We start from the raw sequence: 22,896 nt of genomic DNA, 5'->3' as shown, positions 1-22,896 counted from the left end.
GTGTGTGTGTGTGTGTGTGTGTGTGTGTGTGTGTGTGTGTGTGTGTGTGTGTGTGTGTGTGTGTGTGTGTGTGTGTAAAGTAGACCTAGTTATTCCAATTTGTGTTCTTAATTTGTATACGGTTCCGTCCTGATTGGATTTGCAATTGGATTGTCATTTTATCTTTTATCTTATTTTCTTATCGTACCACCACCGGGGTATTATTTCCGCTTCCCTAATCACCACTATTCTGCGGTCGGACAATCCCGGAATTGCACGGAGAAATACGAAGCCGAGCCCGGAAGCCGTGTCGCCGTAGTGCTCGGGATGTGTTGTTGTAGACATGGTGGTGGTCGGAAACGTTGAAACTGGAATAAGCAGATATAAAATCAGAATATTTGCAGAGATAAATGCTTACAGAAAACACGACTAATTAAAAATAATAAGGTAAGTAAGTGATAGTTTGGCATCATAGAGAGAAAAGATGGGTTTGTCTCGCTAGCATACCCTGCTAGCGGTTAGCGGGCTAGCTGTGGTGGCTAACCAGGCTGAAGACCAGCCTGGGTAATCCATAGTGTATTTATTTATTCTGTGAGTCCTCTGTCATAACGATCTATTGGATTAATCTGTCAGGGCCCGCGAGGCCAGTCAGACGGGTCCTGCGCTGAGAGAATATACTGTATCTGGGTGTTTTAGCTTGTGTAATGTTAGGGTTTTATCCTGTCGATCCAGGCGTCAGATTGGTCCCTTTATATGAGATTATGGGAGGACAAGTGAATCAAAGTGTGTGAGCTGTGTGTCTTGGTAAAGCAACACGACTGGGAATTCGGTTGTATCTGTCCATGTAGTACAGTTTAAATAGCTGTTTTACTTTCCTTTGGGTTGGACTCATAAGACACGTCTAACTCCACTGCATATTGTCATTTATTTCAATGTCTACATTTCTACTGCTCTTATTTTTAAAATATAGTTATATATTATATTTAATCTGTATATTAATTTGACCTTTTGTATCTATATCTTGAATCTCTTTTAATTCATAATATTGGGACAGTAATACGAGTCATAGTTTGAGTCATACTGTCATTTTCCGTCTTTGATTAATAAAGTAGCCTACATCTTATCATAAAGAAAGCCTGGACGAGTGCCTAGTTGATCTCGGAAACACGATTGGAAGGGAAATAGGAATCGGATCGAACCAAAAAGGGACATACTTTTAAACTATATGGCAGTCAGGTCATGAAACGTCGGCGCTGGAATGAAATTATAAACGGTATTAAGAGGCTTAATAACGCAGGTTTCTTCTTTTAACTAAAATCACCTCTTTGTGTTATTTCCTTCTATCGGTTCTGCTGTCCAGAGTAGACCCACTAGCAAAGTTGCTCTTCAATAGCAATACGAGATGTACTCGCATGGCTGTAGGGCAGCAAGTCAGCATGCCTGTATTCTTTTTTTTAAATTATTTGTTTATTTTTGTTTCTCAGAAGGAGCAAGTCCACACACTCCACCACTACGTCTTGAATGCTGGACCAAGAACCACTCTGCAAGTCATGCCACTGTGATGAAACAATTTAGGTGAGTGGGGGGTTCAACTAAGACGGTATGAGGTGTAACGACAGAGAGCAGATAAGAGTGGAAGAGAGAACGTTTTTTTTAAACTAGAAAAAAACCTTCCTCCCTGCTCACTCTCTTCCTCCCTACATTCCTCCATTGATAAGTGATGGACTTCACGCACTGTGATTGACAGCCAAGATGGATTCCCTGATTGGTCAGAAATGTGCTTGTACCCTTCTAAATGTTTTCAACTCTTTAATTCAACAGATATTCTCACTGTGCATTTCACTCCCTTTTAGCTGACGAATGGTTATGCCATTTCTAACAAAATACCATAGAATAATAGAGCTCAAATCTTCTAAACCACCTTTTTAACTGGAAATCAATTGGGTTCAAATAACTAATGTAGCCAAATAGAATATAAGAGCCATTAGTGTAAAATCGGTCATATGTTCAGCTATTTGTTGGTTAATCCAGATACTGAACATTGTGAGTACTGTCTCACAATGTCTGTCTCTGCCTGTTCAAAAGAGGGAAGACATCTGTAGTATGGCAAACCTCTTTGTAACATGATCTCATTGGTCTGAGAGTAATTACTGTATACAGAATCGTGTCATTAGAAATACTATTTATACCGCTGCTGTTTATTTTAAAGTTTACATGTCCATTGGAAATCTTTTCTGTTGAATTATCATTCCATTCTCTCAGTGTAGACAGATCTCTGAACGCGGTTGTATAAATTAAGACTCTACTGCAATAGCCTGTAATTTGTGCGCGTGCATGTGTGTGTAATAAAGGAAGTTACGGGTGTATCGGGCCCAAGTATCTGCGCTATGAGAGAAAAGCGTGCACAGTTGGCTTGGATTCAATGGGCCTCAGATTCCCTTACCACAGAAAAATCAATAGGCCTCCAACTGGACATTAGAGCTGTTTTTAACCCCCCTTTAAGAATGCAGGCGTGTTAGCATTTCTCTTTTTAACAGAGCTAACAATCATGATACTTAAAACCTATGATTTAATTTTAACATTTATTTAAGATAACCTATACATTGTAAACATTTAACTTGAGCTATCTAGTCCACCAATGTGGTTCATTCCCATCTCTTATTCACAATTGACAATGAGGACATTGTATATGTTCATGCTATTGACCCAGCTTCATCTGAGGCAGTTTAGGCTTCTGGTTAATGTCCTTAAATAAAAATGTAATAATAAAATCTAATTTTGAATTTGTAAATCGGATGAAAAAGCAAAGAAAGGTCACTAGTCACAACCATCCGAAAATCAGATATGCTTAATAACATATGTTGAGTCCCTTATCCTAGACATACTTTGTACACACTGCATACATTGCAATGAGTGCATTGTGAATCTACATTTAAATCAGAGGTTCCTTCTTTCCCCCCAAGTCCAGTTTAGAATTCCTCCTCTGTCCCAAACTGTTCAACAACTGTTCTTAAGGCCTTTAGAGAAACTAGGAATGGAGAGTGCTGTGTGTCTGGCAGCCCTACACTCTGCTTCTGCTAGTCTGGGCTTTTCAGAACAAAATCCCTGTTGGCATCTTCTCCTGGTTTCTTTCCAACAACCTTCTCTAACACCCCTATTGACATGCAGGCACGGCCGGTTTGACCACACAGCAGTGAGGTATTTAGCAGGGGTGCTGTGTTAATTAGTTATGCCCAGTCTGGGTGTTAATGTGTCCTTTTTTATTAAAGCCTCCTGAAATTGTTTTGTACTTTTTTCTTTTATGGCTATTTTCACTGCTGTTTTTATGTCTCTATTCAAGAACAACACAACCACATGGTCGGGTTACTTTACGTTAAACAATACTTCTAAAGTCAAATCACTTGGACTGACTATATAGATATCGAAACTGCTGATCTACATTGAAAGAAAGCAGTACTCCATCCATCTCAAATCAATATTTTACATTTGGTACTCAATTTCCCTACATTTTCCCTACCCTGGTATCCTATTTTATTAATTTGCCACATCTTGGAGGCCCCAGACGCTTGATGTTATTCAGATTGCCTTTAAAGGGCATTGATTCCCTCGTGCTTTGATCTCTAAATCTATCCAAATCTCTCCAGGATGTATTCTGAAAGATAATACATAGCTCTGAATGAGTTCCCTGAACCAGCTTAGTTAATCCTATGTTTCAGGGGTATCTTCTGTCATAGGTGGCTGATGATCTGTCATCGACCTTCACTACCACACATTGCGATAACACAAATGCATATTTAATTGTTCAGCAGGAGGTGCTCTGCATACACCAGAGGAAAGGTTACATTCCCCTGGTGTGATAGGACTTAGTTCTGTAACGTAACATGCACATTTTGAAGTTCAACGTCTTCACCTTTTTATGATATTGTAAAATAATCAAAGAGTCAATTATTTGTTATCTGCATGTCCTTGCTGGGGACATTTAGGAGAGTGTTTTACGCTCAGATACATGATATTAAGCAGCATTTAGGGCTAAGGCATTTTGCTCAAGGCTTCCTAGGTTGACTGAAGAGACTGGGATACAACCCCAGTACCTTTTGGCTGGGAGTTGACTTCCTTAAACAGTACACTATCCTGCCTCATTCCTAGTTAACAGTAATTCCTGTTTGAAATGATGTATCCTACTATGTGGTCCCCAAGGCAACCCATTGTCAACCACTGTTGGCACGTGACCTTTTTGCATGGCTTCCAGAAGGGTATTTGCATACCAAGATTGAGTATGTTTCAAGCTGGCTTAGCTATCGGAAAGTCTTCATAAAACACAAATTCACAGCACGTGAGCCCTTGAAGACAAGTTATGGAAGGCAGGGTAGGTAGGCAAATATAGGTCAACACAAAAGAGAGAGAACAGTGCGAATAACAAGGCATAAGTGTTATCTTTAAATTGTTGTGGTTGATCCTGCCCATAGGATTTTATGGGGAACTATGATTTTGAGATGTTGTTTACCGTGACCCCATGAGATGCCATATCATCACTTTTATTTTGGTCACCTGTTTGATCTCTTGACCATTTGGCATTGAATTATGCCAAATTAATCAGAAAAATGCACACAATCAAACAAAACAATGTAAAAATTACAGCAATTCCATACAAATAATAATCATTCAGAAATGTTAGGCCTGTGTGTGTATGTAAAATTAAGAGTTTTTTTAATTCAGCCATGTGGAATGAACATTTTCCAGAGACAATGAAATATAACAGTTGTCAAAGTTAGTAGTGTAATAGCTTTAACATTTTTCTTAAAAGAAAAAAAGACTGGTGTATGAGTTATCCAATGATTCCCAACTGAATCAGGCCATGCAGGCTAAATCTCTGCTAACACAGGGAATGACCTTGAATTTACGTGGAGAGGTTTAGAGATTTATGTACCACTCTCTCTGACCTATTTCTTTAGTGCTACCTGTCCAATTCATTCAGTTCTTCACCCTAAAAATCTCTTCACGCTGATTTGGCTCTTTCCTCTGCAACTTCCATTTTTTTCTCCTCCTTCAAGCCACTTTTCTTGTGTGCTTTTCATCTGTTCTGCCATCTGCCCAATGACCCAGCTTCTCTCTCCCCCTGTCATCCTCCACCCTGCCTGCTCCCCCGTCTCTGCCCGGACTGCTAAGCAGGTTGGATACTTGGTTGGACAACTGTGAAAAGGCTGTAGGGTATTATTGTGCTTTAAGCACAATATGTGTCAGTGTCGGGTTTTGGGGGTTTAGCAACACCCTCCAACAAAGATGATCCTTAGAGATGACCTGGAAGGAATTGCAGAAACTATGAACAATCTTTAGTGAGAAACAAATATATTGGCATTTCAAGACTCTTTATTCATTAACAGAATGACACACAACTCGAACAGTTTTGACCACAAAACTGCTCATATTTAAGCATTTAAAAAGTGCCAAAAAAAAGTTAACTGCGTATGAAGTCATGATCCGTGCTATTCTAATAAGCCTTGACTCGGCGCTCATTGATCAAACATTCCCAAAACAGACCAGCCTTGGCTTATTTATTATTACAATGTGCTTCGGTTTCAAGTACTTTCGTTCAGGAATTTAGGGGGACTAATTAACGACCCAACTGCTCATTGAACAGTGTAGTGTAGGGCAGTTCAGATAGAGGTCACCCATCCACAGTAAAGTGGTTCCCATATATGAGAGAGAGAGAGAGAGAGAGAGAGAGAGAGAGAGAGAGAGAGAGAGAGAGAGAGAGAGAGAGAGAGAGAGAGAGAGAGAGAGAGAGAGAGAGAGAGAGAGAGAGAGAGAGAGAGAGAGAGAGAGAGAGAGAGAGAGAGAGAGAGAGAGAGAGAGAGACTTTTTTTTATATATATAGTGATATGAAAAAATACAGGAATTCCATGAGGTGATTAACGTGGCTAATTTTCAGTTAGCTGGAAGTTGCTGGAAACCGAGTATTATATCAATCAAAGGGTGCAACACAATTTTTCATAAAAACATTAGGTTAAATACCATTTAAAGAGGACATTATATGAAAATGGCTTATTCCTGGCCCATCCCCTTGTTCCACATGTTATCATTATCATCATTTTTCAGCGGTGGTGCGAAGCTTTGTACCAGACAGGTTTGACTTAACAGGCCGTTTTGAAAATCACCCGGCCTTCACGTCATGCCAGGGTCAATTTGCATAATCCAGCCCCTCTCAGGTGAATAATCTCCTTTCCCAAAACGTGCAAATTACAGGACAGAGGGAAAGCATTTTATTTTTAATGGCAACTTCTCTGCCACAGTTAGATCCATTTTGTATGTTTTTGATCAACACTATACGTTGGATTGCTTCCTCAATGAGGGCCAGTTCAAAGCCGAATTCGTATTCATCTATGTTGAGGCTTAAACATCTAAATAAACTAAACTAAACTAAACTAAACTAAACATGGAGCAAATCCTACTTTACGTGACCCATCTGAAAACGTCTGTAAACGCCCATAGTCTGCTCTATATGTGTTGGCTACTATTGAAGGACAAAGATGTCTAAGCAAACACTTAACACTTAGAAACCTCTATGTTCAACCAACCAATTAGGTGGTTGTTGAATTGTGTTCATTTGCTGAAAATGTTTTTTCACATCTTCATAAGACCTACATTGATTACCCGGAAACAGTGTTCTTCATCACAATTTTCCCTTTTTATGTCCTTGCAGTGTTTTCTCATTCAGATGACATTACCACACAATTCCCAGAAGTGCCCCTGTTAATGTTGAATGACATTGTTCAGACAATTTAGACTCAATACAGTATACTGAAAAGTGTATCTAAGTAGTGTTTCATTATTTTCCCAGTGCTGTTTGGATGCATAAGATATAACGACATGATGATGTTAGCATTTGCATTGGCTAATTAGCTCAGGAAAACTAATTACATTTAATTATTACCACCACCTCAGCTGCCTCTTCCCATTCTGCATTGGACTTCGGCTCAAACTCACTGTTGGTTCAGGAGCAGCCATGTTTACAGTAAACCACTGCGTCAAGCTTGTTTACCTCTGTTCTCCCCCAAACCTTGCAATGAAGTGGCCAATCAGAGCAGTGGCCATAAGCATAACTCATGACCTTCGAATAACAGCCTAACTTAGAATGTACAATATTTGATACTGAAACATACACTACAGAAGCTGGCGTTAGGATTTTTTTATATAGACTTCACAAACGTCTTGCATAGACCCCAAGGAACAGTTTTAAATAGACTAAAAGTACAATACAGGAGCTTTAAAAAGATATATTACTGTAAATACATTTGATTTGAAGTGTGGGGATGGAAAAAGATTTAATACACATTGATTAACATAATACACGGTAGGCTAATTCATGTCAAGCCTAGTTGATGTTACAATGAATGCCTTGGGAATTACCTTATCATTTTACGCTGAGTTAAAAAGCACTTCAGCAGTGGTCGGTAATCTTTAGTAGGCCAGGCCAGCTTTGACACATTGTGTTGCTGTCAAAGGTCAAAACAGAAAAGAACACTGTCAGTGCTACTGCACTGTACCTTGCACTCAAAAGGTCAGGCTATTTCATATTTTATGCAAATATAGGGGTTCTGGGTGCACAGACAATTTTCTAAATGATTTTACATTGACCAAGTTTAAGCGCAATAATAGTGTTTTATTAATAAACATGGATTTGCATTAATCACTGTACACGTAAATCGTCTGGAAATCATCCTACAGCAGACCATGCCATACACCAAGGCTTCAACTTAGACATAAACATCTCACATTCCGTATTTCTGATGTTCCTAGTTTGCTATGTTTTTCTCATTATTCTCTAGTTTAGTGCAGCTATGCTAATGTGTTCGACCTGTTTGTTTAAAACTTGTGTCAGTTTACTCATGTGTGGAATAAGGAAAAATCCATATCCACATTTTCAATCTAGTTTGTCGTTCATGAGTGTGCTGGGCAAATACAAATCTGAGGGAAATGTCTGTAGAGCCCTGATAAAGACGGCAGGCATTTCTTCTAGATTAGTCATCGAAAATGAGTACCTGTTGAAGCAAAAAAGTTGAAGCATGACGTGATGATTATGGGCTCACTTTTTTGACATTGCAATAACAAAAGTACCTCCACAGGGGCATGGCAGAGTTTGTGGACCCCTGTGCCAACAGGCTGAATGTAAAAGTCAACAGTGTCTTTGTTGCTTTGTGTTCCAGGGCAGGATGCAGTCCTCAGGCCACCGACTGCGCGACATTGAGCAGCACCACCCACTGCTGTCTGCGGGCGGGGACGTGGAGGCGGGGAGCCTGGACGCCGGTGTGATGGTCGGGGGCCCCCACCACAACAACCATGCGGGCCCCAGCCAACACCACCACCACCACCACCACACGCTGTGGTTCATCCAGGACGGCTGTGGCATGGTGTGCGCGGGCATCACCTGGTTCCTGGTGTTGTACGCCGCCTTCGTGGTCAACTTTGTCATGCTGCTGCCTGCCAAGAACTCCTGGTACCCACTGCTCAACGGGGCCGTGTTCAACTCACTGGCCGTGCTGGCGCTCGCCTCGCACATGCGCACCATGCTCACCGACCCGGTAAGGAGGAGCAGGAGGAGGAGTGATGGGAAGGAAGAGAACCTGGGGGCGGGGGGGGGAGAAGGTTGGAGGAGGTAGAGGGTTTGAGGATGAGGATGCAAGAAGGAGGAGGAAGAGGGGGTCGGAAGGATTGGACATGAGAAGGAGCAGGAGTAGTTTGATGGGAGCAGAGGGGGGCAGGAGAAGGAGGAGAAGCTGGGGATAGAAGAGATGTGGAGCGGTATGGAGTGCGGGGGGGGGGGGGGTGAGGAGGAGGAGTGGAGGTGTAAGGGCGAAGAGGTCTGAGGACTAGGGTGTTGTTCCAGTCAAACAGCTCATTAACGATGTGTCTGCCTGCGTGCTGCGAAGAGATCCCGTTCCTTGACTCTGCTTTACGTTTGAAAAACAAACATCCACTACCTCTGCTTTGCATTAAACAAGTGGAAGCACCCGTTCAAAAAAGGTTCAGCAAGCACTTTCTCTGAGCAAAGCCAACGTTTCCGCTGCCGAAGCCAATAAATGACACAAAATGACGCTCTTAAATCGAGACCTTGAATTTTCTGCAAGACATGCAAAAAAACAGTAGTGTACCCAGGATGGGCTTTAAATAAAGCAGCTCTTTGTTTTTTGTCACCCTGAGTCTATGTAATCCGGAGTCCCCCAATCCATGCACATGCTTGGTCTCCAAGCTTCGGTAATTAGAGGTGATCACTTATTCCATCACTGAACCTACTGCTATTTTTTTTTTTTTACACACCTCAGTGTTTACTTTATATAGTTTAAGGCCCCGTCCACACAGAGCCGATTTTTTTTAGTGAAACCCGCATAGGTCTTGTGCGTTTGGGCCGACCGTCCAGACAGATCCAGCAGATCCGGTGCCCGAAAACACACTTTTCTGAAACCACCTCCCAGGGTGGATTCAGATAAAAGCGCACCTATGCGGTTTCGTGTTAGGATTTGTGTGGACGCCTGAAACGCAAACGATGACGTCATCGCCCCCCCGACCAGCTGGGGACGTTAGAGTTGCGTTGATTTTTTTTTCATTTTTTAAATTTGATTTGTGTTATTTTTGTAGCTTTTAAATACAGCCCCTTAAATTACTAACTGTACATTACATTAAATTATTTCTTCCCAATCTAAAATGTTTAACAACTGCTTTCTCCTCCTCGACTGTATGTTTATATACAGAGCGCATGGGCTTTATGCGCTCAGGTTTGATGCGCTCCACTTTTTTTTTGTGGAGAACCAGCGCCACACAGTCACCTTGAATATGTACTAGAGCTTTTCTACAGCTCGATGCGTTTTCGCACAAGTCCGTCTTTACGCAGATATTCCTGAAACGCATCAAAGGAGAACGGATCGTTTTCGCCCGTGTGGACAGAGCCTAAATGTTGCGTGCGTGCTCACTTGCACTTTTAGTGCAATCACAAAAATGAACGGGGGGATTTAACTTGAATGTTGATTAAGCTTTACTGGTGCATCAAATCAATGTTTTTAAGAGAAAAGAGAAAAGAAAGGCAAATATTTAAACAGCATCGTATTGATTTGTGTGTTCAACAGGGTGCGGTCCCCAAGGGAAACGCCACTAAGGAGTACATGGACAGTCTGCAGCTGAAGCCAGGCGAGGTCATCTATAAATGCCCCAAGTGCTGCAGCATCAAGCCCGAGAGGGCACACCACTGCAGGTAGGAACCCGCAGGAAGTAGGGGGCTTACAAATATGGGCATTGTTTCCTATCGGGGCGTAATTCATAGCATGTCATGTCCTTCGTTTTGGTCTTTAGATAAGTATAAAAAAATGTTTGAATATAACGTTGATTGCAACGTGTAGTCACTTTGAGTTTAGCTTTCCGGTTTCTTGGCAAACAAAATCTTTATCGTAATCTTTAATCTTTATCGTAGATACGTAAACGTGGAGATATGGTGGCATGTGATAGCAAAGTCATGCAGTCATGCGGCTAGTTGGAAAATATGTGAAAGAAGGAGGAGTTAATTATTAATACCGAACATATCGCCTTGTTTAATGGGAGCATTTAAGTAGTCAACACGTGTCTACTAAACTTTTTAGTGCTTGACACATGTACTGGCAATACTGAGAGCTGGTAAACACTTGGCTATTGGTTACAGTAGGAGCTGGTCAATACCATAGCTACTAGTTATACTGGGAGCTGGTCGACACATATCCAATTGTTACATATGACAACATAGATGACCTATTATTATTACATTGTTATTTTAATATAGTAAAATGCAAAAGTATAATAGCATGTAGGATTTCTGCGTGGACGCCATTGGCTTTCAGATCCACTCACTGGTCCGAGCCTGAACTGGTAACATCAGAGTTTCAGTGTAGCCTAAAAGTTGCCGAAAACACACGGCTGCATAGTTTGAGAGTGGGCCTACTTCAAATCATTACAGAGCAAATGGATGGTTTGAACTTTGTGCAAAGTTTGGGTGAAATTGCACGCCAGGACTAGCACTTTTCAAGAGAAATCACACAGCCACTTTTGTCGTTAACTTAAGTAGGTAGAGATTTTTGGTATCTTTTGGCCTTGTTTTAAACATTGATATAGCTGCTCAATATGTTAATCTATTAAAATTAAAACCCTTCATAAACCATTAACCCTCCCCCGCTTTCCATAACCTTGTATGTCTATGGCTGTAACTGACAAGTGGGAGTGCTACCATGGAAACCAAAATCCTAGGGGCAAACCCTCTAAATAAATCTAAACCGAAGCGGTTGACATGAAGTGTTCTCGGACTGAGGGATTGTGATCCATCAGAGCTGATTGGTGTCCTTATGTCGGTTATTCAGTGCTCACTCCTTTCTTCTGCCTCCTCTCCCTCATCGTCTCCTCCTACTTCTCTCTTTGCTATGCTCATCTCTCTCCTCTGCCCTTTCCACTCCCCCCCCCTCTCTTCCTCCCTTCCCCTGCCTATCTCCACCCCTCCTCTCTCCTATTATTATTCTCCCCTCTCTACTTTCCACCTCTCCTCTTTCTCCTCCTCCCCCCTCTCCTCTCTCTTCACAACTCTCCCCCTGCTCTCCCCACCCCCTTCCCTCCTCCTCTAAAGTATTTGTAAAAGATGTATCCGAAAGATGGACCACCACTGTCCCTGGGTCAATAACTGTGTGGGAGAGAAGAATCAGAGATTCTTTGTGCTTTTCACGGTGAGTACACACAATATTGCTGCCTGGTGGTAAGCGCTTTTCTGTGAACTATTTCCTGTGCATGGTCTCATAAAATGTATGTGATGTATTAAAATGTATGTGATGTTTGAGCTTTTGACTTTACACATTTTCGCCTGCCCTAATGTTTTTCTTCAAAGGTGCCATGACATGCCACCAGGTGTGGTGTGATTAGCCGTTACAAGCCGTTTTGGAAATCAAGACATCAAATCAAAACACTCTTAAGACATCACAGGTGTGCGTGTCCACGTGTGACGGATAGATGAGCAACGTTTGCTACAGTCCACTGGGTAGGCTGATCTATTCAGCTCACATCTAGGTGGACATGCCCACTTCACAGATTTCCAAAACGGCTTGTAACAGCTAATCACACCACACCTGGTGGCATGTCATGGCACCTTTAAATTAATTGATCAATGTTTGTATAATTTCCTTCTCAATAGCACTACTTAAGTGCTCCAATCTTGTATATATGTATATATATATATAACTACAATGTATACAATGTATATATCTTTCTGTATGAGGATATAACTTAAATTTGCATGGTTTTCATCCAGTACTAGAATTGGGTCAGTCTATCAAATGATGAGGAGCAGAGTGAAGTAGTACTACATATGAGCTCTGCTAGGAGGGTGGCTACATGCAGCTAGAGGAAATGTCATCACTGTTTCAGTACCTGTCACAGATGCAAGTACACTATACAAGTTTACAACTCTTGTTTTACAAATGCATAAACGTAATGGCAATAAAATAAGACCAAAGCAATACCCCCTCTGGACCACTGTGGGGCGTGGTTGTTGTGTCCTATTATTAATGTGTGACTTTGGGTCCCTCAACAGATGTACATAGCCTTGATTTCCGCCCATGCCCTGGGCCTCAGTGGCATGCACTTCTTCACCTGCGTTAAAGTCCAGTGGAACGGTAAGCCTCTGTGTCGCTACGGTTTCCATGTAGGCCGTTAAAGGCTGGTGTACGGTTTCTATAAAAACGAGGATCCTAAACTTTCCATTTGTTTGCACTGTATGACGTTTCACAAACAACAAGTGCCTCTGGCTGGTTTGTGTCCTGGGGAGAAAATAGAACTAAAATTAAAAAATTAAGAATGTGGAAATTGTAAAATGGAAGGAGATTGGCATTAATGAAAACAGCGCGCAGATCAGTTAGATTGACAATATTAGATTGACATTTTACATTATGCAAACATGATACAGATCCAGTTTCAACTTTGACCTCTGGGTAATGGGGTGCACAACCCTGAAATGTTGCCGTCAGACTAGTTTGGTATCGGACTAACACTAGTTCCTCAATGATGTTTCAAACCTCATTAGTGATCATTTTTAAGGCATTATCTTCTCATCTGAATACAATTAAACTATAAAGCTGTCTATCCCAATAAGTAATTTCATGACGATACAATACCATTCATAAATGATAATATTTACTATTGGCAAGTTGAACCTATTCCCTACTTATGTCCCTCAGAGTGCAGTGACTTCTCCCCGGGCGTGTCGGTGCTGCTGCTCATCTTCCTCTGTCTGGAAGCTGTCCTCTTCCTCACCTTCACCGCCGTCATGTTCGGCACTCAGCTCCACTCCATCTGCAACGACGAGACGGTGTGTGACCTACTCACTCACTCTACACAGACCTGGCTTCAATGGTCACGATTGTCATTTGTCATTGGCAGACAGTGTTATCCATAACAACATGGATATATGTATACTGTATATATATATATATATATATATATAGCTGGATAGATCGATTGGTGTAGGATGGGTTGTTTGACTCCCAGCCGAAAGGGCTGGGAATGTCTGCAAGATGCCTTACCCCTGCTCCTCAGTGACATGCATCTCAAAAATGAAAGGTGACATATTATACCACCCGGTGTGAGTGTGATTAGCCGTTACAAGCCGTTTTGTAAAGTCCACCTAGTGCTGGATAGATCAGCCTACCATCTTACCCAGTGGACTGTAGCAAACGTTGCTCATCTATCTGTCATACATCTAGGTGGACACGCCCAACTTACAAAACGACTTGTAACGGCTAATCACACTCACACCCGGTGGTACAATATGTCACCTTTTAACTATATCTCGCTTTGGATAAAAGCATTGGATAGGGTTAATAATGCAGAAAGACAGATGTGTTTCATCGATTTGAAAAACACATGAATATTTAACAGAAGCAGAAGAACTCACCGGTCAACGTCTCCCCCCGGACAGGAAATCGAGCGCCTTAAGAACGAGAAGCCGACGTGGGAGCGCCGCGTGCGCTGGGACGGCATGCGCTCCGTGTTCGGGGGCCCGCCCTCCCTGCTGTGGTGCAACCCCTTCAACGGCCTGCGCTTCCACCGCCTGCTGCTGCTCACCCGGGGCCGCCGCAGCGGGGCCGAGTTTGCTGTCTGAGACCCGTGAGAGAGGGCGGGGGGGCCACACCCAACACCTGACTGTGTGTCGGTGGTTTGTCTGAGGGCGTGTGTGCGTGCGTGTGTGTGTGTCTGTGTGTGAGGGCGTGTGAAGTACGGCTGGGAGTCGGGAGGGTTGTGGATGTGGTTCTTCGTCGGGCGCGGTCTTCTGTGCTGTGCTGGGCTCGGCTGATGCCGGGGCCCCACCGATGTCGTGAGGCCCCTACCACTGGAATTGTGCCGTGTTTGTCACGTAAATGGTGTGTGTGTGTAGATGGTGTGCGAGGCAGAAGGAGAATACGACTTTTTTGGTTGTTGTTGTTTTTGTTTTTTTTACGGAAATGGGTGGTTCGCTTGCTACGCTTTACAGTGTCATCGGTAGACCGTGGACTAGGCGTGTGTGTATACATCGTAGTGCACATGGTTTCAACGCGGCCCTCATGCGTAATACTTTGACTCTTTTTTTTTTGTCGGCTATATCGACGTGGTTCCGGACGACCGTTCAACTGCCTCTGTTCTTCTTTAAGAGGGTCGTGTATGTCTTGTGGGAAGCTATTCGCCAGGAAGCAAGCAAGGACGGACGAAAGGCCCAACCGAAGACTAAAAGACAGCATACCTCGCGAGATCTTTGTCCTTACACACCAACCGTAGCCGCATCACCTCAAACGCAGCCCGTCATGACGGTGACCGCTGGATCTGCATGTGAACATCTCAGTGCTCCATAACGTGTCAGTTGAATGAAATAACGAAAAAAAAAAAAAAAAAAGACAGTGAATGCAATTCTCATTCTCACGTTAAGAGGACTGAGCAATCTCCCTTTTGACATTGCTGTTCATCCTCTTCTGTTTTGAGCCCCCTTCGCAGTGACCTATCGCGTGTTTGACATCAAGTCATCACCGCCCTCTGCTGGATCATCATTTTTGGCTGTCGGTGGTTGTTAGTTCCTCTCTCATCACGAGGACATGGTCAAGAAATCACTACGTGAATTGCTGGACATTACGACTTTGAAACTCTGTAGATCAGCTGACCCTCTCCCATTGATCCACAGTATATCTGTTTTTGTTTAGTTTTTTTTAATGGTCTTCTCACAAGATCAGTTGCCTCTTTGAATGAGTGGCAATTCGAATGAACACAAAATCTGTTGTGTGTGTCCCAACAGTTTACATTCAGACGAACTGTAACAAGCTGGAAGGTAAAATGGTTTCTTTAGAGGAGTTGTGTTGTGGAAGTGAGTGTATTCCAGTGGCTTTAAGGCCTCCATATCAACAGATCGGCTAAGGTAGATTGACTAATTCTTACAATTGGGAGAAACCTGAACTCTGTGGATCATATGAAGAGATATACATAGCCTTTAATATATACAAAATATATAAAGAATTGTTTCACACTGTTTGACTTTGCAGCCATTAACAGCTGCTGAATTGCCACATAGGAAGATTTGCTAGTCAGATCTCGCAACCAATCGGATGATGGTACCCTGACCATTCAGAACCCTGTGACCTGACCTGATGGATATGCCACTAGGCTTTAGTATTGATTAGATATCAGTATTTATGCAAATGCTTGTCTCCCTCCCTACTTCCCCGCCTTAAAATGGATCCAGGTTCACTTTTCGACTGTATTATTATTAGAATCTGAATATTCCCTTTTGATTATTTTGCTGAAGCCCAATCTTCATTCAGCATGGATACCATTGTACATAGTTGGTGCATACAGTGTTGTGTTCTGACTCAAATTAATAGACCCTCACCACTCTACTGGACATAGCAAATTCCTGCCCGATGCACTACACCACAGGTAAAACGTAGATTCAACAGTGACATTTACTCTCAAGAGTTGTATATTGCTGTCTGTTTATCATTGTAGGGTTTTTTAAAAACAGGTAGGATCTCAACCTCAAAGTTTACACTAAATGATGTATGGGATCCGACCAGATCCTCTGACGTCAAAGTGTCATAGAGAGAGAACGTAGTTTTAACAAATGTATTTTTGTTTGTGGACGATGGGAAACGGGGGGGAGCACAACAGAGAACTCCTGCAGGTGATATCGGGGAATCACTTCCTCGCTGGCCACCCCTACACATGCAGTACAAAGGGATTTGATGTCCAACGGACACTCTTTTCAGATGAGATTAAGATTATAATCGGATTACAATCGCTCCTTTACAGAGCATGACCATATACTCTACTACACTGTGCTCGGCAGGTTGTTCTCAGCAGTAATGTCTTATATTCTTGAAATCAATCTTCAAAAAAAAAAAAAACATTAACAAATGATTAAGAACTAGAAAGCTTATCGTTCATGTAACTGGTACGGTTAATAAACAAGGGCAATGGCTCAAATCTGCAAGGAGAAAAGCCCAGACTTTCCTCAGTCCAGTGTTGCCTCTCAAAGGCGCATTACTCAAAGGTATTTACAATTGCACAACAGTAATGAAATAAGAGGCCATTTTGAGAACAGCCACAGCCATCCATGGGCTGTTTATAAAAGTAATTAAACGTGAGATGTCAAAACAAAAGACCTATTGGTTAGCCAAGTGAAAGCATACAATGCAGAATATATTGCCTAGATTCAAATAATTTATAGACACAATCTTTTCGGTTGACAGTTATAATTTGGGAAGCTTGAATAACTTATAAAACTATAACCCTATAGCTATGTATGTGTTTCATGTCCAGAAGTGGATCAAAATTGAAGGATTCAAATAAAATGAACGCTAAATGAATTCAAATTGTTTTATTAGAATCACAAATTATTTAAGAGAATGGTGAAAATTTTGCTTTATAAAATATTCAGATTACCTAACGATATACAAATGGAATGTGTAATTGGTGTTTTTTTTATAAATGATCTTTATTGTCTTGTTTTTCAATAAACGTGTTTCCTTTAAGGTATGAAACAATCTGTTTTTATTTTTGTACCCTCTTTTTGTTCTTTAATATCCAAGTCTGAACTTATGCAGTTTGCAAAATACAAATCGAAAATAACCACAGATCCCTGTTACTTAATTCAGTAATACAGTCTCTCAAGCAGAACCTCTTCAAATCAACAGTTCTAAATGGTTCACTATATGGAACTTATTCACCTAGCTTCTAGCTTCTATAAGCACTTGCTGGTGGGGGTGCTGAATGAAGAATTGCGCATTCAGTTCCCCCATCTAACTAGTGTTTAGAACCAAGATGGTTGCTAGGTGAATAAGGAATACATAAAGAGACTGGAGTGTGGCAGTTGGATTTACTGACACACTGAACAGCCACAGTAGTCCGGTGTGATTTCACACAGGTCCCCAGAGTATCTCTCCAGCTTGTTTATACTGATGTAACCTAGGGAGGAGAGACACTTTATGATTAAAAAGTAGAAGAAATGTGTGTAATTCGTTCAAGGTCCTGGGTAGCTTAACTCGTAGCAAGTCTAGCATGAAATGTACTGTATGGCAAGATGCTTTGGGTGAAAGTGTCCACCAAATGGCAGTTGTTCTATTATTTATCAAAGTTAAAATGGCAGCCTGCCGCCTTACTGTATTTGGTATTGTATAGTTTAACTTTGACTTGTGAGTTTCTTTATAATTAAGGTAATTAATTTGAACTGAAATGAAATCAACATAGTGAATGAATGATTTACCTGTTACTGGTTTATTAAAGGGGAGCTCCTGTACTTCACAACACACTGTGACTTCACTCTGGGGCGTCTCTGAGTCCAAATGTTCACAGCTATCAAAAAACAACATAATGTCATGTCAGCTGCGATAAAACAATTATATAATTAAAGGTACAATTATAATTCTACATCAAATGCTGCCTTCAAATAATATGCGAGTTGGGACACAAATGCCAGCTTTGAGGTAAAATTGTTTTTTCCCTTTTAGTTGTGATCTAGAAGTATGAAAGCTAAAAATCCAATAGTGCAGAGGGTGTCGAGACTTCCAGATGATACTGTCAAGCAAGTTTCCATGTGGCGTAATGGAGGAATATAGCACTAAATACAACTGACCTGCTGTTCAACTCTGTGGTCGTCCTGGAGTCCTCCTCCACTGCCTGTTTACACGGTGAACCCTGCAAATACAGATTTAAGAAAAATATGTATTATAGTGTAGACGATAACTATACTAAAGGAAGGTTTGTGTTGGCTTTATGTTTCAGAGATACCTGGGGTTCACACTGATCATCTTCCCGTTCCCATATCAGTCTGCCAACCACATTCCGGACTTCTGAAAATAAAAAGTTGAATGGACTACAATTACATTTAGAAGCCACTTTTATCCAAAGCTATACTTACAAATTAGACTGAAAATAATCAAAGTTTTCAATCCAAATTGGAACCCCCACTAAAACAACAGAGAAAGATGAGGTTACTTAATGTATTTTTGCAACACTTTTCTATCCACTGTGCTCACTGTGTGCTCACATTGATTCATAGCCACACACATACCGCATGCCATCAGAGGCATAAATGTAAGGGAACTTGCTTGAAACCACAACACCAAGCCAGTATAGTAGCCAGAAATCAAACCAGCAAACCTAAAGTCTCCTCTCCAGGCAATCTGCTCCCCGAGCAGATGTTAAGATACAGTAATTAATTAAATATACCCTTAAGCTACAGGGAAAACAACAGTTTTGTACATAAATGAACTAACAAACTTGTGAAAACATGTGAAGAGGTAGTTAAACCCATTTGGGCTTATTTAAAACCACACGCAAAATGCCCACCAACACCCAAAAAAACAATTAAGAGTGAGAAAATAAATGAAGAACTAACTGCTCCTCACCGTCCTGGACACAGACAGGGGGCAGTACGTAGTGTCCGATACACACCGAGCCAGCGCTGTCACGCTTCTCACACGCACACAGGAACAGGCTGTGGAACACCGTCGCCTTCTTCTGCTGGTAGTCCTCACTCTCAAAGATCCTGCGATCAGAGCAGAACAACTAGTGTTGGATCGATTAGTCAGAGATGCTATGGGTTTTAGTGTTGAAAATCGTTTCGCAAAACAAATACCAAACTGTTGCTTTATTACATATAGGACTAATACTTCAGAAATGCAATTTGGGGGGTTCTCTCTCTGTGTTTCACATCATCATAAAATGCCAAATTTAGTATACAAAAAATGTATATATATATATATTACTAATTGGGAGATGAATCAACAATGAAGCAATCATAAATTGCATTTAGGCATCTTGCTGAAGGACATAATATGTTTGTTGTGAGGAGGAGCAGAGGGATTGAACAAGCAACCCTCTGGTTTCCATTGACCTTGCGGACCTATAGTGCAGTTGACTGCTGATTCTTACCGCTGGGTGTCAAGGTTTGAGGCGTCTTCACTGAAGAGGTATTCTGCTGTTCTCCAGCTGGCAATGCGCCCACCTTCAGATACTGTGTAGATAGATACACACATCTGATACCGCTGATATACACCAGGAACGTGGACCAGAACATCTGATTTCTACATCTCAAACTCCTACATGGTAATCTCTAGGGCTTGTACATCAGAATGCATCACGCATCATTTTGTTGGCAGTACTCCAACGTTTTGTGCTGTACAATCCTAAATATAGAAAATCTATTTTACAAAGCACATTTGACTTAGATAGGTATGTTTATGTAATACATATAAGCTAAGATGATGTCAAATGTCATCTTAGCAACAATCTGCCTCATTGTCATATCAGGATATGATTGAGTAACGTTATCTTGAGTGCAATTATCCAAGGCACCGTCTATTGAGTGCATTTATCCACTGTACAGTAAGTCTATGTGTGACTTACACATTACTGATAAATAATATAGCCTATCAAAATTATTTGAATGATTGAAGTTGATCAGTTACAGGTGCACCAGAACAGATAGCATGTAACTGCTAGAAAAACCGAACGTACCCCAGTATTTTTGATATCTTCGTCTGACACTGTCTGAAAACCAAGCCGTTCTCTGGTGAAACATGTTGTAGTCTATGTGAAAAACGTTTTTATTAGTTAACAACGAGTTCCCTTCGTCTTAATAATGCTTATCAAAAATGAGTTTAGTTTCCCGCCTCGAACTGGTAAATATATGAACTTGTATTAACATTTATACATGTCTTGGCCACAAGATGGCAGCATGTTATCGTACACCGTCGTTGGTAAAGGCAAAGTGTTTGTGGGTCATAAACCATTAATGAGCATATTATTTAGTAATTTTGGAGTCACTTCTATCCAAAGCGATTCACACAGTGAATATAATCGAGACATTCGCAATGAATGAGCTGGTAGGGGATGGCCTTCTTGCTCAAGGATGCCTGCAGATAGGTCAGATGTTAGGGATTGAACCCACCTTTTTAGTTGAAGGCGAAAACCTTGCACAACGCCTTCCCCCCTAGCACACTCAATTTCTTGCAATACTTAAATGACATAATTTACATAGATTAGCCTGAATTGATTTATAATTAAGTATATTGCCAATTTGTCGTATTTCGGATAATTCCTACCATAATGTGACCTTCAGTTAATGTAATCTAATGGATTGACCTACAACACTGGATCCATAGTGTGAATCTGTCTCAGTCAGTTGCTCTGGACTGTATATCCACTCGACAAAGATGGAAGGCTTGATGATATACGAAAGTATACCATAAAAACCAGACCACAAACACGCACAGACTAAACCAACAAATCACTTTACAATGGCCCACAATGTCAAGGAACCTTGTGTTTTACAGCTACCAGGACAAAGCTATTATGCTAGACATGACTGGTAGGCCTCCGGGTCACTGTGGAGCTAAAGATGTGCGATTGGTTCACCATTTTATTAAGAAGATATAAAGAAGATATCATATAGCCTAGTTTGCTCTCAGGAAACTGCTTAGATATCTATGTAGTCGTAGCTTTATATACACCACACATTCCCTCGGTGTGTGTGTATGTGTATCTGTGTGTGCGTGTGCATCCATGCATGTGCATGTCTGTCTGTCTGTCTTTGTGTGTGTGTGTGTGTGTGTGTGTGTGTGTGTGTGTGTGTGTGTGTGTGTGTGTGTGTGTGTGTGTGTGTGAGAGAGAGAGAATGTGTGTTATTCAGTCAGTGTGGTGTGTACGTGTTTGTGCCTGCATAGTGTGTAATAGTGCATCTGTACGTTTAGATGTAAATGTCACTCATGGATACAGAGTGTGTGGTTCCTCATCATTTACAATTCTGTTGCCAAGACAACAGCGCAGCTACACCCTGACAACCCCCAACAGTTGTAATAGCTGAGCGGGTGGGGGTGGGGAGCCACTCTGGTGTTGAGGTGTATTGTAGTAGGAGGAGTAGCAGTAGTATTGGTTATAGTAGTAGTGGCAGTAATTGCTTCTCTGTCCCTCCCACACTGAGCTCTTGGATAATAACAACGGTTTAAATTATAATCTGCACTTGATTATGATTCTTTATAAATAGTTGATCCATGGCAGATGCCAGTGTGTATGTGTGTGGAGTCTCTCACCCATTATTTGTGTGATTTACAAGTTGTAAGCCCAGCTGAGCGTGTGTCGATTTCTGTGTGTGTCTCTTCATATGAGTCTAGTATTCAACCATATGGTGTTTAAAATGAAAAGGCTACAGGAGTGAGTACTAGCGGTGGTACCACTAGTGTTACCATGGTGTTACCATGACAAGTGTCTGGTTGTTTTTTAACCCAACACCTTTTTTCTAGAATGTGCTAGAATCTAGAATGTTTCAGAGGATATTTTTTCCTTCAAGAAAACAAGTAGAAGGACTGCAACATTAGAACTGTGGTCAGATAGGAAAAAATATAACTCTATTGTCCATTCACACGAAAATTTGACTTGCAAATAAGACTTAATAATACTAAATAAAAAAGAACATCTGAAAAACAAGAACATTTGACATAAAATAACATCTGTTCATGCACACACATGTAAACATACACTGCATACATGTCCTATGATCCTATGATGAGTAGTCCTTCATGCACCTATATTATATATGGCAGTGGTAGTATTGCTGTGGGCCTTTATCGAGAGTATGATGAGAAGTAGGATTACTCTGTATAGATCTATTTGCGTGTTAATGTTACGTGAATAAGAAGGGCTGAGTAGAAACAGGTTACATATTGTCCATATAGTATATTTGAACAGAATTGGTTAAATCTAACAATTCTTCTTCCTGTACACCTCTCTCTATCTCTCTCTCTCTCTCTATTGCTCTGTGTCTCTCTCCTCTGTTCTCTCTCCGTACCTCTCTCCCCCTCATCTCTCTCTCCTCTCCCTACACCTCTTACTGTCATATCTTCATCCTCTCCTTATACCTCTCTCTCTCCATCTCTTTCCTCTCACTCCTCTGTCTCTCGCTCTCTAACCATCCTCTCTCCTCTCTCTATACCTCTCTTGGTCTCTCTCTCCTCTCTCTCTCTCTCTATCTCTCTCTCTCCTCTCTCTCTCTCTCTCTCATCATCAAAGCAGCGTGCTTCAAATGGCAGGTGTTGAAGGATTGAGGCCGCCGCTCTGAGGGGCAGATCCTCCAGCCGTCTTTGATGTGACGTCTCATGCGCCTCTCCTCTCCTCGCCCCTCCGCTACGCTGTCTGGAAGGAGTATTTGACGTTTGGCGCCTCAACATTTTTAATCTGCCTTTCTTGCTTTCTTTTGTCTGTCTGTGTCTTTATTCTCTGTTGCTCTCCCTTCCTCGCTCTCTCTCTCTCTCTCTCTCTCTCTCTTGCCTCGTTCTCTTCCTCTCTATTTCTCTCAATGTTCTGTAATCTCTCAAACCCCCCTTTTCTTCCTCCTCTCTACGTCTC

At 41.5% G+C, this 22,896-nt stretch overlaps 2 protein-coding genes across 3 annotated transcripts; one reads left to right on the top strand and one right to left on the bottom strand.

Annotated features, from left to right (window-relative positions):
* Positions 1-289: 289 nt before the first annotated feature.
* On the top strand, positions 290-22,690 carry zdhhc7 (zDHHC palmitoyltransferase 7). Of its 2 annotated transcripts, XM_084476413.1 has the most exons (9): positions 290-426; positions 1,464-1,554; positions 8,184-8,558; positions 10,098-10,222; positions 11,612-11,708; positions 12,569-12,650; positions 13,212-13,342; positions 13,952-14,139; positions 22,564-22,690. In XM_084476413.1, the coding sequence occupies exons 3-8, from the start codon at positions 8,190-8,192 to the stop codon at positions 14,132-14,134; spliced, it is 987 nt and encodes a 328-aa protein (XP_084332539.1). In that variant the 5' UTR covers positions 290-426; positions 1,464-1,554; positions 8,184-8,189; the 3' UTR covers positions 14,135-14,139; positions 22,564-22,690. The 2 variants fall into 2 exon arrangements, with proteins under 2 accessions (XP_084332539.1, XP_084332538.1); XM_084476412.1 differs by lacking the exon at positions 22,564-22,690 and having other exon boundaries at positions 13,952-17,027.
* On the bottom strand, positions 17,369-20,074 carry terb2 (telomere repeat binding bouquet formation protein 2; the record flags this gene model as incomplete). The annotated part of the gene is given in 8 exon segments (XM_084476351.1): positions 17,369-17,457; positions 17,756-17,844; positions 18,125-18,186; positions 18,280-18,341; positions 18,900-19,039; positions 19,426-19,524; positions 19,526-19,529; positions 20,011-20,074. Coding segments are annotated over 8 exon segments (609 nt in total).
* Positions 22,691-22,896: the final 206 nt, after the last annotated feature.

This window comes from Micromesistius poutassou, assembly GCF_964030765.1.
Source record: "Micromesistius poutassou genome assembly, chromosome: 12".
In the NCBI taxonomy this organism is placed as follows: domain Eukaryota; kingdom Metazoa; phylum Chordata; class Actinopteri; order Gadiformes; family Gadidae; genus Micromesistius; species Micromesistius poutassou.
This window is presented reverse-complemented; position numbering and strand designations above follow the sequence as displayed.

What these genes read in the sequence shown, in the direction of transcription:
- zdhhc7 (XM_084476413.1), top strand. Translation starts at nt 8,190, where the DNA reads ATGCAGTCCTCAGGCCACCGACTGCGCGACATTGAGCAGCACCACCCA. An exon ending in GCACCATGCTCACCGACCCG is followed by an intron (nt 8,559 to 10,097) that starts GTAAGGAGGAGC and finishes TGTGTTCAACAG; the next exon opens with GGTGCGGTCCCCAAGGGAAA. An exon ending in GATTCTTTGTGCTTTTCACG is followed by an intron (nt 11,709 to 12,568) that starts GTGAGTACACAC and finishes GTCCCTCAACAG; the next exon opens with ATGTACATAGCCTTGATTTC.